At 32.8% G+C, this 19,977-nt stretch overlaps 1 protein-coding gene across 2 annotated transcripts in view; it reads left to right on the plus strand.

The window, feature by feature from the left end:
• Positions 1-16,226, plus strand: part of STAM2 (signal transducing adaptor molecule 2) — a 42,391-nt gene extending 26,165 nt beyond the window's left edge. The window contains exons 9-14 of one of the 2 annotated variants that reach the window (XM_012544722.3): positions 2,444-2,523; positions 2,656-2,743; positions 3,711-3,765; positions 5,434-5,587; positions 9,127-9,296; positions 13,455-16,226. In XM_012544722.3, coding sequence (XP_012400176.1) covers positions 2,444-2,523; positions 2,656-2,743; positions 3,711-3,765; positions 5,434-5,587; positions 9,127-9,296; positions 13,455-13,683 — 776 coding nt within the window. In that variant the 3' untranslated portion in view covers positions 13,684-16,226. Of the gene's footprint in view, positions 1-2,440; positions 2,524-2,655; positions 2,744-3,710; positions 3,766-5,433; positions 5,588-9,126; positions 9,297-13,454 lie in introns of both variants that reach the window. The other variant, XM_012544721.3, reaches the window with a different exon arrangement.
• The last annotated feature ends 3,751 nt before the right edge of the window (positions 16,227-19,977 follow it).

Genomic DNA, 19,977 nt, shown 5'->3' on the forward strand with positions numbered 1-19,977 from the left:
TGTGTGTGTGTGTGTGTGTGTGTGTGTGTGTGTGTGTGTGTGTAATTGCTATTTCATTTCCTTCAAACAATAGTACAGACATTCCTTCCCTGGTTCTCCCCCCTAGTAACCTCTGCCAGTCATTCTGCAAATGTATGGGTGGCCAAACAAGAAAATATGGATAAATAATCTATCACTGGTATTGGGAAAAACAACTCAGGTTACATGTTGCATTTTTGTAATGGACAGATAGCCCATTAAGTGTTGATGAGTCAGGAGCTACTACCAGAAATCTGTACTTTCCTTTAAGAAAAAGAGAAATGGGTGCTTCTCTGAGTTTTCTTTATCCTTAAAATTCTTTCCCTTTTCCATGCTCCCATTATAGCTTTGACAGTAAAAAATGGAATTGGGAAAAGTAACTCATCAAAACTGGTAGATTACATAGTAGGCCTCTTTTAAACAAACCACTCTTCCCTGGGATTAAGATGAAAGAGAGACATTGTTGTATTCTGAAACGTAATGCTATCTGGGGCCTATGCATGCAATAGATGTAATAAATAGACCTCTAAATTCTTCTCTATAGAGTATATTATGTTTCAATGAACTCACAGAAAACTATTGTAGTTTTTAAAATTGTATTAGAATTTTATTGGGACATTAACTTTTAAAAATATATGTGTCGGGAATTGAAAATTATACAGAATTTTTCATTGTGAAGGCATTTCTTTTGAAATTTAGTTGTACAGTAGAGTACATTATATAAGACTGATATGTGTGTGTGTGTGTGTGTGTGTGTGTGTGTGTGTACACATATATATATATAGTATATATACATACATGTATATGTAAAATTTAGTAATGGTTGTATTTCAGACCTTTTCTAGAAGTGAACAGATTTGGGCAACTAGGTGCCACAGTTGAATAGAGCACCAGGTCTGGAATTAGTAGGACCCGAGTTCAAATGTGGCCTCAAACACTTGGCACTTGCTAGCTCTGTGACTTGGACAAGTCACTTAACTCCAGTTGCCTCATTCCCCCCCCCCCCCTTCCTCCCAAGTAGTCAGATATAAACCTTAAATAAGCAGATTATTATTATTGAAACAATTTATTTATTGTGAATAAACTAAGTTTTTTGTCTTAGATAATTTGAGTTTTTTTTTTTAATTTTTGTCTAGCTATGCTTTATATATTAAATAGAATTGTGGATATTAAAAAGTTTTAATTGTACCCCATTCTTTTGAATCTTCAATCTTTCACTATAAACAAGCTGCTTCTCTGATGCTTTCAAAATACTCCCAGTTTTTCTCCAAGTGTAAAAAATCTTTACCAGACTCTCCTTTTCCCTCAAATAATTTTTCTTTAAGTGTGAACCAGATGATCATGCGATTCCAGTGACTTCCCATTTGCTTTCAGATGAAATAGAAACTCCTCTGTTCAGCATTCAAGTTCCTATATAGGCTGACTCCACTTTCCAGCCTCAATCTCATCTTTTCTCTTCCATCTAGACAAACTAGACAAACTCAGTATCCCCCTGTCTTTTTACCATGCTTGTAATTCACTCGTTCTGCTTCACAGAGGGATTTTCTTTTAAGGAGTAGTCCAGGTACCATCTGCTGCATAAAGCCTTTCCTGCTCCTCCAACTGCTCGTTTTCTCCCTCCCTAACTACAATTTGATACAATTTAATATTGTATTTAATTACTTTGTGAGTATGTGTTTATTAACTTTGAATACATTTTTTATATGTACTTGTTTTCCCCCCCCAAAAGAATGCAAGCTCATTGAGAGAAGGGATTGTTGTATTCTTTATTTTTAAATCCTAAGGATGTAGGACAGTGCTTGGCAACATAGGTGTATAATATGCACTTATATCGTGGGAATATATATAGAAGAATTGGACATGTTTAACATATATCATTATAGATCTCCTGTCTGGGGGAGGGGGCGAGGGAAAAAGAAGGAGAAAAAAGTTGGGACACAAGGTTTTGCCAAGGGTGAATGTTGATAACTATCTTTGCATATATTTTGAAAATTAAAAAAAGCTTAATTTTTTTAAAATTCACTAATATATTGTCAGTAAGCATTTGTTAGTTTTTTATTATGTGCCAGGCAGTGGCTAAATTCTGAGGATGCAAAGAAAAAGATAATCCTTATCTGCAAGGAATTCATAATCTGATGGTAGAGACAACAAACAAACACAGACCAAGCTGTATACAAGATAAATAGGAAATAATAGAAGGAAGACACTAGAAGACAGATAGGCTAAATATGAAAACATTCCCAATTTTAGAAGAGGAATTCAATTAATTCCCTATATTAAAGTGTACATTAAGCAGTATTGTTTGGGAAATATATTTGGGTTTCCACTTTTAGAAATACAGTTTTTTTTATGTTAATTAACTACTGAATATAATGCCGAAATTAATGTTGAGGAAATTAAAATTTGATTCATTTTCTTGTAGCAGCTGTGGACAGAACAAATGTAATTGATGAAGCTGCAGAAGAAATTAGAAAATCAGAGCCTGAGCCAGTTCATATAGATGAGGTAGAGTCCTTTTATCATCTCTCTTTATATGTCTTTTCTATTGCTTGACTTTGTAGGGAGAGAGGTATTTTTCTATTCCCTAAGATAAAAATTCTCTTGACTCTTTTAAAGTATCATCTTTCTGTTTTTAAGGATAAGATGGATAAAGCACTACAAATACTTCAGAGTATAGATCCTACAGATTCAAATCCAGATTCCCAAGATCTGCTGGACCTGGAAGGTATTTAATGAATATTAGAAAAAAGTTTAGCTTAAGAAAATGTGCATAGCTATTATTTGAGTGTTCTGGTTTCTTGTTTTTTCTGCTTGTGTGTATTAGAGAAAGGAGTTAACTTTTCAACGATAAGGGTGGACATGATAGAGTAATATATATCAGTTTCACTCTAAAATTAACAATGTATTTGTTGGTACTAAAGCGTGCTCAAGAAGAAGGACTAATTTATACTTGCTCTCTGACTTTCTAGTAAAAATGCTGGGAAAATTTAAGGTATAAAAATGTAGAGAAAGAATTGACTTAGTAACTGAGAGAGTCTTAAGAAATTTTGGTTCTTTTGCAAGTTAGGAAGTTAAAGATCAAAGATCCATTTCAGAATTCTGTAATTTTCCCTGAAAAACTTTATTGTATACCTTAGTAAGCAATTTTACAGAACTTTGAGGATTAGAGGATAGTAAATGTGTAAATTACTTTTTATGGTTTTGGCATGTGATATTTTGTAGGTTTATTTTAATTTTCCCATAGGGAGAAATATAAATGGGTAGTTTGTTGTTTCAGTTAGTGAAGGCATGTGAAATAGTTTGATTAATCAGTGTAATTTGTAAATCTGAAAATAAAGGAATTTTGTAGTTCATGTGTACAAATTCACTTTCATGATTATGTATTTTTTGCAGTGTAGCTCAGGTTTCTTAATTTTATTTAGATAAAATATCTTCCAATATGACTCCAAATTTTACAATGTATAAATCCAGTTAGTAACTCCAATTAAATTACAAGGTGGTGACTTTTTAATTTTAATTCTTACCTGGCTTTTGTGTCATGTTAGAGATTGGAGGAGCATAAAAATTAATTAGGTTTTCTGTAATCCTTTCTTGCATATAAAAATGGGAAGACATTAAATCTGCATGTTTTGTGTGGTCTCTCATTTGACTTGGTCATATTTAAAGATTTATAAGTGGTCTTATATTTACAGATATCTGTCAACAGATGGGCCCTATGATAGATGAAAAACTTGAAGAGATTGATAGGTAAGCCACAATTACTTATTGGGATTTTTCCTGTCAAAATTAAAAAGCATAATTTTTTTAATGTTTCATTGCTATCTGGCTTGAATGTAAAGCGGAGGAGAATTTATTTTGAAAATCATCATTTTTCAGTTAGCCATGCTTTTGCAAGAGAATATAAATGTAGAATCCTTTCATTCTGTTCTTGTTTTTCAGAGATCGTTTATATTACAATTAGAATTATAGAATCTTTGTTATTTTTCAGGCTGATAATATAAGAACACAATTAGGATAACACACTGATCTTTGTATTCTTTCTGGTGCTGAGGTAGAAATGGGTAATGAATGAACAGTAAAGGATAAAGAAGAAAGTTAACCGAGAGCAGAAAAAGAAATATGAGAAATTAGGCAGTCACTGACTTGTTATATAATAGCTATTTAGTTACAGTTAGAATTTTCCTAATTTTGACCTGTTTTTATAGTAATGAGAATAAGAATTTTATAAAATCCAAGAAAGTTTAAAGTATTATCTCTTTATGGTCATTAGCTCTTTTCATTGATTCTTTTTCCCTATATTACCCTTTGTAGTCCTCCCTCTCATCTGTGTGTGTATGTGTGTGTGCGCGCACATGCATGCACACACACACATGTATGATAAGATTTTTTATTTGCCCAAATTTTGTATGGAAATTGACTATTCATCTAGGATTAATCAAACCATGAAAAACTGGGTTGGCAAATTCTGTTGCAAAAATTACATTAGAGTTTTTAAAAGCACACAAAGCGTCTTAAAAAGTTGATTATTTTAAAAACTGAAAAATTTTTGGACTGCTTAAGGTTATAGTAATATAAGGAAAATTACCTTTTACATTAAATGAATGTTCAAAAGGAACTATTTATATTTTCTCTAGACTAAGGAAAAATCTACCTCAAATAAGTTAATAAGAGTGGATTTGACTGTTTAGAATCAAAATTGTCCGCATTTAAGGATTTGAAAACAGTAAGATTTTTTTTGTATTCCCATTTCTCTCTCAAAAGAAAGGAAAAGGAGAAGCTAAGTGGCGCAGTAGATAGAGCACCAGCTCTGAAAAAAGTTCAAATCTGACCTCAGACATTTAACCCTTCCCTGGGCAAGTTACTTAATCCCAATTGCCTCAGCCAAAAAAAAAAAAAAAAAAAAAAGTCTTACTATCCATTAATAACAAGGAACAGTTAATAAATTTGTTTAATTTTTACCTGCATTTAATCCCTAATTAGATGTGTGTTCATTTCAGATGTATTTCATTTCATACTAAGGATCAAAGTTTATTCTGCCCTACACTGAGATCTGTAATCAAGATCAGTAGATCTTTATTAAATTATCAAATCATTTTTGTCACCTCTTATATATAACAGCTAATATTTGTGATACCAAAAGGATGAATTGATCACTGTCTTTTAGAAGTTTGCCACGAAATTGTTAAATCATCTCTCTTTAAATTTGTTATGATAGACTACAATTTTTAAGGCACAGAATGTTCTCAAGAATTAGGTATTTTAAGAATGGCAAATTGTAGATGAGTTATTTTTTCTCCATATTTCTTTACTGACTCTTCAGACTTTTTTAACTATGCGGTTTTAAAAATAAATTGTCTAACAGATGAAATAAGATTCATCAAGCACCTTTTGTCTTTTTTTTTTTTCCTAAAACAGGAAACATTCAGAATTGTCTGAATTGAATGTAAAAGTTCTAGAAGCTTTAGAACTATACAACAAGTTGGTGAATGAAGCACCTGTGTATTCTGTCTACTCAAAGCTCCATCCTCCATCACATTATCCACCTACATCAGCTGGTGTCCCAGTACAAGTGAGTATATACCTTGGGAGGAGGGCACTTAGTTATTTGTTGTATTTTGTTTTGGTTTTAAAGACAAGGCAAGTATTAAGACTTTTTAGTGCCTTGTTAAATTGTACTAACTGCATGCAACTTTTAAATTTATAATTAGATAATTAAGATTTTGTTATTGCATATTAGTTTTCTAACTTAAAAAAATGTCCTCAAATATAGGTGATAGATTCCTTTGATTTATTAAATGTAATTCTTACACAGAGTTTGGTGTATTTGTGAATTATATTGATGAAGCAGGGTAACAGTCAGCTTTTCTTCATCTGTAAATAAAGACTTGAAATAATAAAGTTTTAAAATCATTAAACTTTTTTACATAATGTTGAGTAAAAAAATAAGTTGTGTGAATATTAAGTAATGAGACCAATTCTACATTCACATAAAATAACTAATCCCCTTTTAAAGCCTTTTCAAACAAATAAATTTAGTAATTGCATTCTAAGTGAGCTTAGATGGACAAAATACCTATGGGTTTAAAAAAAAAAACAACTTATTTGTGTTACTTTTTAAGTTCCAAGCTGTTTGCCTTCCTCCTTCTTGCACTAGATATGGCTACCATATGACACAGAAATAGAAATATGTGAAACCATTCTAGACAGGCTTTTCTTTGTTGTTGTTGCTGTTTTTCCAGGGATAGAGAACATCTTCCTTCATAGATCCTTTGTGGTTTATTTGAATATTTATAATACTTAGAATAGCTAAGTTCACAATAATTTTTCAAATAGTATTGGTGGTACTGTATCCAACACTTTTCTTGTTTCTGCTCATTTTATTCTTCATTATTTCTTGCAAGTCTTTCCATGGTTTTCTAAAATCGGCCTGCTCATCATTTCCTTTTTTCTCAATAATGTTTTTTATTTTTCCAAAAACACATAGATTTTCCAACATTCATTTCCAACATTTTATAAGATTTTGTATTCCAAATTTTTCTCCTTTCCTCCCTTAGTTCTTCCCTCCCCAAGACAGCAAGCAATCTGATAGAAATTAAATATGTATAATCCTTTTAAACATATTTCCATATTTGTCATTGTTGTACAAGAAGAATTACACCAAAAGGGAAAGGACTATGAAAAAGAAAAAGCAAACAAATCCCCCAAAAGGTGAAAATGCTATGCTTCGATCCATATTCAGTCTCCATAATTCCTTCTCCCCAGATGTGGATGGCATTTTCCATCCCAAGTCTATTGGATTTGTCTTAAATTACTGCATTGCTGAGAAGAGCCAAGATCATCATAGTTGATCATCACAAAATCTTGTGCTTTTGGATCTACTCACTTCACTCAGCATCAGTTCATATAAGTCCAGGCTTTTCTGAAATCAGCTTGCTCATCATTTCTTGTAGAATAATAATATTCCACTACATTCATAAAGTATAATTTATTGAGCTGTTCCTTAATTGATGGGTACTCACTCAGTTTCCAACTTCTTGCCACTAGAAAAAGCTGCTTATCATTTCTTATAGCTCTGTGGCGTTCCATTGCAATCATACCACAATTTATTCAGCCATTCTCCAATTGTTGGGCATCACATCAATTTCCATTTGTTTGTCATCACAAAAAGAACCTACTCTAAATCATTTTGAACATATAGGTTACATGATATTTTACCAAAACAAAAAATGGAAATTTCCTTTAGACACTAAGGAGAAAAGGCAGAATGTGAGTATATGATTTGGGTGCATTTTACATGACTATTAATTGTTTAGTGAAAAAAGAATAGTTAGGGAAATTGCCACATCATAGAAGATGCATTTTTTTGAAGATGTTGGAAGATTACTACATTGGGGAGGTGAAAAAGAGTTCTAGGTGCAAAAGAATTTATTCAGTATCATAATTGTCTCTCAAAAATGATGCTAGCTGCTCCTAGAAAAATGGAACAAAATAGAGTTGTCTGTTATTGGATAAAACTTTTTGTAACCAGCAGTTCCTGAAAAGAAAAATGTGTACTTATACACATATTTACTCATTTCTGTATGAAAAGCAGCTGATATGACACCGTTTGTTATGTGTATGTATATGTTATATGTGTGTGATAGCACTGTGGAAGAAACCCTTTTTTCAGTTTCAGCTTGCTCTTCCTAATGAATGGTTGAATGATTTGTAGAAGTTATGTAATTGCACTTAAAGATATTCATTTTGTATAAAAATAGAATTTAACATTAGTTTTTAAAGATAAAAATATTTTGCAATTGTAATCCATTGTAACAAGAATAGACTAATTTAGGAAGGAACCCATTTAAACGAGGTTATTTATAGTAGCTCTTTTTGCAGTAGCAAAGAATTGTAATTCAATGCTGTTGTGCTGTAAGAAATGATAAGTAGACTTATTTCAGAAAAACTGCACAGGCATATATGAACTGATGCAAAGTGAAGTGAACAGAACCAGGAGATAGTTGTACACAATAGCAGCAATATTGTATAATGAATAGCTGTGAATGACTTAGCAATTTTTAGCAATACAATGATTCAAGACATTCCCAAAGAATTTATGATGAAAAATTTTATCCATCTACTGATTGATGTTGAGTGCAGATTGAAGCATATTTTTCATTTTCTCTCTCTTTTTTTTTTTTTTTGCTTGAGTTTTTTTGTCCATAAAATGGCTAATATCGAAATATATTTTACACAATTGTTCGTGTGCAACCTATATCAGATTGCTTGGCACCTCATGAGGGGAGAAGGGAACGAAGAAAGAGAATTTAGAACTGACAATAAAAAAAAATGCTAATTGTTTTTATATGTATTTGGAGAAAAATAAAATATTAAAAAATAGGCAAATGTGGAATTGAAAAGAGAATAGACCTTATTATTTGCTATTTATAAGGCACAGATAATGCGTGCTGAATGCTGTATGCAACAGATAATTTTTTCCCTCAGGGAGTTTTTCACTCTGAAATTGGATTTAAAAAATAAAATAAAACCAAAATATAAAGTAAAATCGTTTAGCCAAAACACTTCATGGCTTGATTATTGTTAATTTCTAGATTGGGTGTCTAATTAGTAAAATAAAAAAAAGGAAATAGAAACCATCTATATAGGTTTTCTTCCTATCTGTAACTGACACTTTTGTTAGTTTCTTCTTTGGAAAGGAGAGACTGATGGATGATATAGCAGGGGCATTCAGTTCTAGTGGTATGAAGACTGAAAAAATGGAATGGTGTTCTTTCTTCCCTCTAAGGAAGTGTACAGTTTTGTGTGTCTCTTTAGCTAAGTCTTCTTTCTGACAAGAGGCAACTTGGATGGTCTCCAGCAGAAAATATCTTCCAGCCCTCCACCTACAGAAAAACCAACAATAAACTAGGCATAGTCTTAGCACTAGGACTTGGAAGCTCTCCATTGAGGGAACTTACAAAATCAAATACCACAACTTCTTTGTATGTAGTTTGGTAGAAGAGACTTAAACAACCTACACTGCTATTGTATTTTTGTTTTTATTTATGTTTGGGGGGCTAAATCACAATCCCAGAATCCATTGAATGAAGTTTTTTGTTTGTTTTATAGGCTTATCCTGGTCAACACCATGGTGGAAACTACATGGTTCAGGGCATTCATCAAGTCACCATTCCCCAAGGATATAGTCTAGGACCAGATCACATTGGCCCTCTCAGATCTCTGCCTCCAAATATAAATTCCTCAGTAACAACACAGCCTGCTCATACTCCATATTTAAGGTGAGGTTTTAACAAGATTGCTATTATTTTCAAATGTATTTTAAATGTCAGAATTGAACTTTGTTGGCCCCTTTTTTTTATAATTATACAATTCAACTATTTGCGGGTTTTGTTTTACTTTCTTATACAAGGATTATTGATTTGTGTTCATTTAGCTATATTCTCTTTGTGAGATAGCTACTCTTGGTCAGTGTAGACCAGTGATTCTCAAATTTTTGTTTTCAGTATCTTTATCCTATTAAAAATTATTAAGGATCTCTCCAAAAAGTTTTTGTTTATCTGGATTATATTTATAGACATTTACCATATTGGAAATAAAAACTATTTTTGAATTTGTAGACCCTCTAAAAGGGTTTCAGAGATCCCTAGGATTCTCTGGACCATACTTTGAGAACCACTGGTGTAGACTATAATCCTGAAACAGGATAAAGTACAGTTTTCCTATGCATGTCAAGACCAAGACCACATTCTCTTCTTTAGCCATCCTGAGTAATCAAGTATAACATCTATAATGGTTATTAGAAACCAAATAATCAAAAAAGTAGTTAAATCACCTTTTCTTCTATTTGAATCTAAATTTGTTCATATTTTTTGGGCAAAATTTTGGATAGATAAATTTCCTTCTTTATATAATACCCTAAAAATCAATAAGTTTTGGTGTTTTTAAATTAGAGAATTAGCTAAAAGATTATCAAAATGTTAATTGTGTAAAATTATTTGTGTATATCTTAAGATTCCTTCTTTATTCTATAATACTTTGTCCCTGAGCTGATTATTTTTTTTTTTATTAATAGCTTTTTATTTACAAGATATATGCATGGGTAATTTTTCAGCATTGACAATTGTAAAACCTTTTTTCCAATTTTTCCCCTCCTTCCTCCCATCCCCTTCCCCAGATGGCAGGTAGACCAATATATGTTAAATATGTTACAATATATGTTAAATACAAAAATATATATACATATCCATACAGTAATTTTGCTGCACAAGAAGAATTGAACTTTGAAATAATGTACAATTAACCTGTGAAAGAAATAAAAAATGCAGGCAAACAAAAATAGAGGGATTGGGAATGCTATGTAGTGGTTCACATTCATTTCCCAGAGTTCTTTCGCTGGGTGTAGCTGGTTCTGCTCATTATTTAACATATGGAACTTATTTGCTTCATTTCATTGTTGAAGAGAGCCACATCCATCAGAATAGATCATCATATAATATTGTTGTTTAAGTATATAATGATCTCCTAGTCCTGCTCATTTCAGTCAGCATCAGTTCATGTAAGTCTCTCCAGGCCTTTCTGAAATCATCCTGCTGGTCATTTCTTACAGAACAATAATATTCCATAACATTCATATACCACAATTTATTCAGCCATTCTCCAATTGATGGGCATTTACTCAGTTTCCAGTTTTTGGCCACTAAAAAGGGCTGCCGCAAACATTCTTGCACATACAGGTCCCTTTCCCTTCTTTAAGATCTCTTTGGGATATAAACTCAGTAGTAATACTGTTGGATCAAAGGGTATGCACAGTTTGATAACTTTTTGAGCATAATTCCAAATCACTCTCCAGAATGGCTGGATGTATTCACAATTCCACCAACAGTGTTTCAGTGTCCCAGTTTTCCCACATCCTCTTCAACATTCATGAGCTAATTATTTTAAATGAATTTTTGGTTTTACTTGAAATAATCTAGTGCCTATTTGAAATTGAGTTTAAATTGAACTTTTATAATACTGGATGGGGCACTGGAAGCTTTCTGAAATTTAAAAAAAAAAGAAAAAGATGAGATAGAACCAGTACCCGAGAGAATTTTAAGTTTTTTTAATTCATCATGAGCATTCCCTGGTTTACACATTCAATCATAATCTTTCTACTGAGCCACAGTCCCAGCATTTGCCTACTGCACATTTCTTCTGGGATGGCTTCATAGGATCTAAAACTCAACATGTCCAAATTGGAACTGTTTATATTTTCTGCCAAACCCATCCTTTGTCCACACTTCCCTTGCTTTGGAAGAACCATTACTATCCAGTCATCCAGGTTTGCAACCTCAGACTCTTCAGCTCTTCACTATCCATCAGTTTTCTTATACAGAAAATCGTCATATCTCATTAGCATCTCTTGCATTTGTATTCCTCTCAGCTCATACAGCTTCTACTCTTTTATAATACCCTCTTCTGTTTCTAATCTTTCATCTTTGCAGTCTATCTTTGCACACAGATATCAAATTAAAATGATCCAGAGATCTGATATTTCTGAATCTCTTTCCAATTTAAAAAGCTAGATTGACTCCCAATTGTCTCTGAAATTTAAAAAAAAAAAAAAAAAAGTCATTTTGATATATAAAAGTCTCTACAATTTGATTCCTATCTTGTTTCATATAATTTTTTATTATATCAGATTGGTTTTTTTAGCTGTTATTCTTAAGCACAATGTTCTTTTCCTATATTTGTGCCTTTGCATACGTGGATCACCATGCACCTCTCAGAGTTCTAACGAATTTCAAAACACAGTTCAGGCATCATACCTTTCATGACACTGTTGTGATTTCCCTCTTTTTCCTCCCTTCCCCCATATTGATATTCTCTCCCTCTGGGAGAATTTACTAAAGTTTCTATTGTATCCCCTTCTTTGTGCCCCCTCTCCAGGAGGATATAAGCTACTTGAAGACAGGATCATTTTGTTTTTTATCTTTGTCTCCTTAGGGCCTTATATAATCCTTGCTTATAAAAGGTCCTTAATAACTGCCTTTGTTGAAGTGAATTGTTGATTTTTTTTAAAACTTAATTTGTTAAATTAGTACTATATCCATAGTATTGTGGTAGGAGCTGTTAGGATAGGTAGCTTTTCTACATACTGATCTCCCTCAAGGAGTTTACATTTGGGAGATTTAACTTGTACCTGTTATAACAACAAGACATAATTTGGCAAAGCACTTTTCACTTTTTGGAGTTTACTTTCATCTATGACATGACAAGAATTGGAATAGATCTCTGAAGTCCTAGTTTTTAATAGGAGTGGTTCTATGAAATGTGTCATAGTAAGTATGAGAATAAGTCCATGTTCTAGTTTTAGGGGTGGCTTTTTTTTTTTTTTTTTTAATAAAATTTGCTTTTTTTGTATTCTATGGTCATTGTATAATATAATCTGCTGGTCTTGGCTATTCCTAGAAGATTGTAAAACTTTGTCCTCTCCTAAATAATTTGATGTTGAGAACAGATCTTAACATCTTTACCTCTGAACACATTTATATGCCAGAGTAGTAGAGACAAAATGTCCATAATGTTCATCTGGCACCTTCTGTGCTGTAATGGGATAGGTATGCAAAAGGCTCTTTATGAGCTAATTGTGTTTAAGATCTTAACGGTTGGGGTTTTTTTGTTTTGTTTTTAAAAGAATTAGCAGGCTAGCCATCTCCTCTCCTGAATCTAAAATTAGAGTCAATAGAATGATGGTTTGCTTTCTAAGTTATTAAGATCATTGGAGAAAGAAAATTAAGTATGTATTTTTTTGCCTTTTCCCAATTCTATCCTTTTTTCTATTTGAAGATTAAAATTTGTTTTTTTAATAGCTGATATCCAGAATAAAGGAATCCATTGTTTTCATATAAGAATAATTAGCTTTTTTTCGCCTGAGGCAAATTGGGGTTAACTTGTTCAGGGTCACACAGCTAGGAAGTGTTAAGTGTCTGAAGTCAGATTTGAGCTTGGATCCTCCTGACTTCAGGACTGGTGCTCTATCCACTGCACCACCTAGCCTGTCTCAAATAATTAATTTTTAAAACAAAATGCTTGGTAAATTTTGAAAGCTAAATTATTGAAAAGTAATAATGAATGCTAAAATAGAAAAAACTTGAGAAGTCTTTGGAAGGTATCTCTAGTCTAACCCTCATTCTAGATGTGAAAACTGAGGAGGTCCCAAAGAAAGAAGGGATTTGCCCAAGATCCCACAGTTGATGGACACCTGAGCTGACAGTGGAAGAAGCCAGGTCTCCTGATACTGTCTTCTGCTCTTTCTATACCAGGCCGCAAAATAATAGTCCATTTTGACAGAATGAATGACCTTTCTGCCTGGAATTTTGTGTAATTTTGTGTAACTTGGTCTTAGTAAAATGATTAATTGTTGAAATGAGATTTTTTTTCTGCTTTGTTTTCAGCACTGGAGTAGATACAGTTTCCAATCCCACATATATGAACCAGAACTCTACCCTTCAATCAGCTACTCTTCCAGCTTCTTACACACAGCAGATGGGAATGTCTGTGGATATGTCATCTTATCAGAACACTACATCCAGTTTGCCTCAAGTAACAGGCTTTCCTGGGACAGTTCCAGCTCATTCAGTTGCACAACAGCAAACAAATTATCATCAGCAACCTCTCCTTTAAAAAACAGATCAGACATAGTCTTGAAAACATTCATAAGTATATTGCTCAGCCTTTGTGATTTGAGTCATCTAAGAATGATATAAAAATACAACCATTTTTCTCTCAACTCAGAAGGACCATGAGTAAAGCACAAAAATATCGCTTACCTCCCCATTCCCCTGACATGAAGCAATTTTTGAAGTAATTAGTTATGTTAGACTATTTTTTTCAGAGGTGGCTTAAAGATAATTTGAGTTAGTTTACTCTAACTTAAAGAGTTCTATATAGAATTTTTGGACAAGTACTAAGTAGCCTTTTGAATGTTAGTCTTTTTTTTTTTTTTTTTTTAAGCATTGTCAGACTTTGACAAGCTTTAAAAAAAAACAACAGCATTCTTTTCAAAATGTACTTGGGGGAGGGCACTTTCATCTGTTTAAATAATATTTTGTCTGTGTATTGTTTTCCATTTTCTACATTCTTGTTTCAAAATTTGAACATCTTTTCATTTGAAACATCTACCTTGCCAATAGATTCCTTTTTGATTAGCTAATTCGTAATTTTGTTTGGACTACTGATAATTTGGCTTTGATCATACTACAAGCATCATTATCTATTGAAGCAAATATGAATTGGTAGATGAAAATTGTTTCACAGTATAAGGACCATGGAAATAGAAAAATGTGAAAGAAACACTTAGTTCTAAAAAAAAGTCCTATCAACAGTACATTGAAGAGTGCCCCTAAATCTTGTTTCTCTTTGTTAGGGAAAAGAATTTCATTTCCTTCTGGGGTCCAAAGAGTGGAGAATTGTCATTAATGGCTCTTTTTTGCCCAATAAGGCCATTCCCTAATGGAGACCTGACCTAATTTTATGCCCTCTCTGCTATATGGATTTCTTTTGCATGTTAAGTGCCCATAACTCCTTAAAAGGAGCTTGACATGGATTAGAAACTTCTTAGAGAGAAAATCAGGCTCACTATTAATTTTCTCAGTGTCAAGGGACCCTAATCATTCGATGTGTTGTATGTTAAGCATGGCATGTGCCCTCTGTTTAATGTGTTTAACCTTTCAAAATGTGGTTTAAGTATCATTGTTGTATCACCCTATTTATAATACTTGACGTTACTTTTAATTCATCATTCTGAACATATGGAGTGATAGCATGCAATGGATTGACAAATAAACTACCAAGACAGTTTTCTGCAAACCTAAATTTTAGGTGGTTTTATAGTGTTCATAGTTCCTATAAGAGTTGGATAATATATTTCAAGAATGTGGGGTTTGTTGTCCCTTCTGAAAATTTGCACACTACTTCCTCATTTACCAGCTTCTTCACATGACAAAATAGAAAATACACATATGATTATGAATAACTGATGTTTACACTGGGGAAAAATAATGGTCATAACTAATAATAAAGATAGTTATATGCATGGAAGCAAGATTTCTACATGTGATTTTTACATACTTAATCCTTTCTACCAAAAAAATTATTTGGTGGTATTTGACCAAATTTTTTGTTAATTATTTATCTAGTTAAAGGAATCACTTAGTAATGTGCTCCTTTTTCAAAGTGACTATATCCTGGAACAAAAGAGATCAATACTTGGTTTACATTCAGAGGAGGGAAAAAAATGCAAACTAGTATTTGAAAGCCTACTCCAAATCATTGTCTTATTTTAGGTACACATAACTGGAAAGAAATGTTTAGTGTTTGTTGCCCCATATTCTGATTTTTGTTTCATATTTTCTGTCCATGAGAAATTAAATATACGTGTGTAAGCATACACATGTATCCAAAATGGCACCTTAACTTTTTGTTAATATTTTTTGTTTAAAAAAATAAACAATTTATTTGAAAAGCTGCTGTTCTTAATAGTTGCTATTTGAAAACATGGAAGAACTTACACTTTCCAAACAATATTTAATAAAAGTTATTTTAATGTTTATAGGTAAGTTCTTCATGTATGATTGTGATTTGGAATATCTGAATAAAGCTAAATTAAATATAGTCTTTGAGCCAGTATAAATACTACCCTGTCCATTAAATTTGGATCATTCAAGTAAGAGTTAAACTAATGCAGTTTTGGACTAATTTAGTTCTTTATAACATGTGAAATGTATATAAATATTGTATATGGGCATTTGTCTGTGGGATTTTATACATGTGCAGATGTATTTACTTCCTCTTAAATTAAAAATAACAATTTTATATTTGGCATATCATTTCCTTTCTTATAATGTGTATTGTGTAATCCACTTATTCAGATTGTAGATAGTGTAAAAAAAAAAAAGGTTATTAAATCTATGTCTTTACATGCTTTTTTGGTGTTTATAGGAGTTACAGGGATTTTTCCCCTTCACAATCTTATGTATTGTATTTATTTTAAATCCTGTTCATAATTAAATGTTTGCTGCCAAAGGAATTGTCTAACTTCTACATTAAGTACATACCTACTGTTTTATATCAGGAGTAAATAAATCGCTTCTGCTTTTTCATATGCAACCTTGTTACATTAGAAAGAATTCCTGAAACTTTATAATAAAATTAATTTTATTATTAATGTATATAATTTGTTCCTGGGTGTTAAAATAATTAAAATTGAGCTTGTGTTCTTCCAGTTTGGATAATTTCAAATCTAAAAATTTTAACTTGGCAGTTTATGAAATAACCTAAACATCTGTGATATTCACGTTTTTGAACCTAAAGTAATGTTTTAGGTCAGTTTATATGACCACTTGGATTATATATATTCAGCATAGAAATTCTGGTATTCAAGTTTTTCTTAAGGGCACTTGATTGGAAAAGTTCATTTAAAAGGTGTGTAATTTTTCCTTTTTGCTTCATAATATGGGATATACATTTTCAAAGCTTCTGACAACCAGGAGAGTAATTCTTGACAATGTCATAATAATGGGAAAACTTATTTTTACCAATAATAAATACTAATTTGCCATCATGTGCTTTTGACAGAAGGGCTTTTCCCTGATGTTTCCTTGCACTGAAGCATTAGTAGTTGTTGTGAGCCTGGGATAGTGGCAATGGAGTGTGTTTTGTATTACTTTTTTTTGTTGTTGTTATATATGGATTTTTTTTTCATATTTCCATGAGTTAATTTGGGAGAAAAAAAATCAAAACAAAAAGAAAAAAACATAAAGAAAGTTTTTAAAAGAGAAGAAAGGTGAAAATAGTGTGCATTGATCCAGTTTGTTCATTGTTTTTGATTAAAACTATTCCATTACTTTATATACAACAATTTATTCATCAGTTCTGCAATTGATGAGCATCTATTCATTTTCCAATTCTTTGCAATTACAAAAAGCTGCTCTGTATTACATTTTCAACTAAGAATTAAGTTTATATGAATCTAGGTAAGCTAAACTTGAATTTGAAAATTATCAGGCTTGAAGATTTAGAAAAAGATGACATTGCTGATACTGTGTAGCATCTTTTTAAAGGACCTTGTTCCAGGTACCTTCATACCATCTATTTCTTTAAAATTATTTCACATTGTTACAGCAAGAAGTTTTCTTTTTTTAAGTTACTACTCAGACTACTGTTGAAGCAATAAACAACTTAATCTGTTATTTTTGCTAACGGGAAAAAGTATTCAATTTAGCATTCATTTATTGATAATAATTGAATAGGTACTGCACGTTGAAAAAAGTAGAAAATGAAATAGCCTCCCCCCTCAAAAGAGTTTACAAACATTGCTTGGGAAAAACAGCGTGTACAGGGAAAAGTAAAAATATATACTGAAAAACTTTAATTTTTAGGGAGAGGAGAAAACAAAACATTAAGACCCAAAAAGTGTTCCCTTAGTAGGTGACAAACTGTTCTTTACTTTTGGCACAGTGAATAGAGAGAAGGGCCTGGTGTCAGGAAAACCCGAGTTTAAATCTAGCTAAAGACACATTTGTTGTGTGATCCTAGACAAATTATTTCGGGGGAACTGTAAAATGGAGCACTTTACAGGTTTGTGAGGATCAAATTATATCTACTTTAGCACAATACCTGGCACATAATAGGCATTAATAGATGCTTATTCCCCTGACCTTACCTCTCCACCAAACCCCAATGAGAAGAGAAAATTATAACTAAAGCAGAACAAATTTCTGTATTGGAGCATATTACTAGATACAAAAGACATTGGTGAGTTATTTTTAAGTGAAAAAATAAAAAGGTGGAAACTACCCACCAGGTTGTTTCCTCTGCACAGTGATATCTGTGTTCCTATTTCACATAGTATGTTATTCAAACCAAGAAAGTGAATAGATTTTCCTATAGTCTACAGCAATTTAGTGTCAGCTTGTCTAGAATTTTCTCTACCAAGCCTTGCTTCTTTTGATAGAGTGTAGTCTCAGGCTACAGAGCTTCATTAAAGCCAGAAATATACCACCTGCCCTAATCTATTCTAGAAGAAATGCCTCCTTGCACTAAATAAAAATTAGGAGGGGGAGTGAGGACTGGAGAAAGGAGTTGGTAGTACAGTGGATAGAGTGCTGGGATTGAAGTCAGGGAGCCCCCTTAGTTCAAATGTAAACTCAGACACTATCTGTTATGCTACAGTTCTCTTTAACTGTTCTGACTTGGTTTCCCCTGAACTAGTTTCTTTTGTCTCAGTTTCCTTAGCTGTTCTGTTAAATCCCCTTAGTCGTAAAAACCCACTCTAGTCCATTAAGACTGGGGACCGTTTACTCTAAGGTTATATATTGCTAGCAAGATAAACAAGAGAGAAGAGATTCCAAACATGGTCGCCATGTGAGGACCCTCTGTCCAGTGCCCTCTTTATCTCTGCCTTCACCTATCTCCTACTTCTAAACTCAAATAACAAACCTCTTTTATTAATCTAGCTCTCTGGGCTAATAAATGCTTTTATTGGGAAAAAAAAAAAAAAAAAAAAAAAAGATAAACAAGAGAGCAGAACTCCTGACCCTCCCCTGTCCTCAAGAATTTACAATATCCCTCTAAAATATTCCAAGATACCTCACTGACATCTTTATCTCTGGGTATTCAGACATCCTGTCTCTGGGCTTTTAGGAGTTATGGTCTCCCCCCAACCTGACAGAAGCCTTCCCGCTTTTTGGGGGGGAGGTCTTTGTCTCTAGGGTTATTTAAAGGAAGAGGCCGCTCTTATTCGGGGCTGTTTCATTCTTTGAGATGACAGCCCTGGGACCAACATGGATTCCTTGGTCCCAGTATATCTTTATCTCTGTCTGACTGGATAATTTGAGACGAGAGTCCTGTCCAGTCAATTATACTCTCCAATTAATAAACTATTGAAAACTCTAATCTCTCTCCTGCCTCAGTTTCTCTGGCATTACATATCCAGCTGTGTGACTGTGGGTAAATCACTTAATCTGCCTCAGTTTTCTCAATTGTAAAGTGGGGATAATAATAGCATCTACCTCTCAAGGTTGTGATAAGAAAATATTTGTAAAACACTTATTAGCAAAGTGTATGGTACAAAGTTCCTTCCTTCCAAGAACTAGTCACCACAGATCTTACTCCAGGCAACTAAATTTTCTGGAGAAAATTTTGAATGTTCTTCCTCTCTCTCCAAGTTATGGAGAGAAAAATGTATCTCTCATGTATGCAATTCATACCCTTTTTATCTTCTTGGATCCTCTTAGTCGTCCATGTTCTGCTGAAAATATTTTCTCATCATCTGCTGGTAAGTAATGTCTGCCTCCCAGGTTTACCTTGTATTGTACATACAATATGTATTCTGCACATGCCTCTATCTCTCTCAATAAATTTGTAAAGTCCTTGGGGTGGGGTATTGTTTTTATTTTGTCTATATTTCTTGTGCTTAGCATAATGCTTGATCATAGAAAGCACTTAATAAATGTGTATTAATGGATTTATTAATTGCAATATTTTCAACCTAATTCTGCATGGATATTATCTGTGCTTTCTATAAATCCTTCATATTGATACTATCAAACTGCAACAAAGATTTTTCTCTGATTTGTTTTTGTGTGTTTCCATACTTGCACTGCTGAGTTTTTCTTGACTTTTGCTATATTACAATGTGTATCTGTGGCAGGGGTGAAGGGAAGGGAGGAGTGAAACATTTTGAGCTGTGGAAAAGTCTGGCAATAGATCTTGATGTGAGGATGATAGCTAGTGAAAAATTTAAAAATTCTGAATTTGGAATTAAGAGGACCCAATTTTAAATTCTGATTGTCACTAACTACCTATGATACCTTGGGGGTGTTAACTTAATTTCTCTGGACCTCAGTTTCCTTATCTTTAAAATAAGAAGGTTGGATTAGGTGACTTTTAAAGTTGCTTCCCCTTGTTGATCTATGA

The sequence above is a fragment of the Sarcophilus harrisii genome, chromosome 3 (genome assembly GCF_902635505.1).
Source record: "Sarcophilus harrisii chromosome 3, mSarHar1.11, whole genome shotgun sequence".
NCBI lineage: Eukaryota > Metazoa > Chordata > Mammalia > Dasyuromorphia > Dasyuridae > Sarcophilus > Sarcophilus harrisii.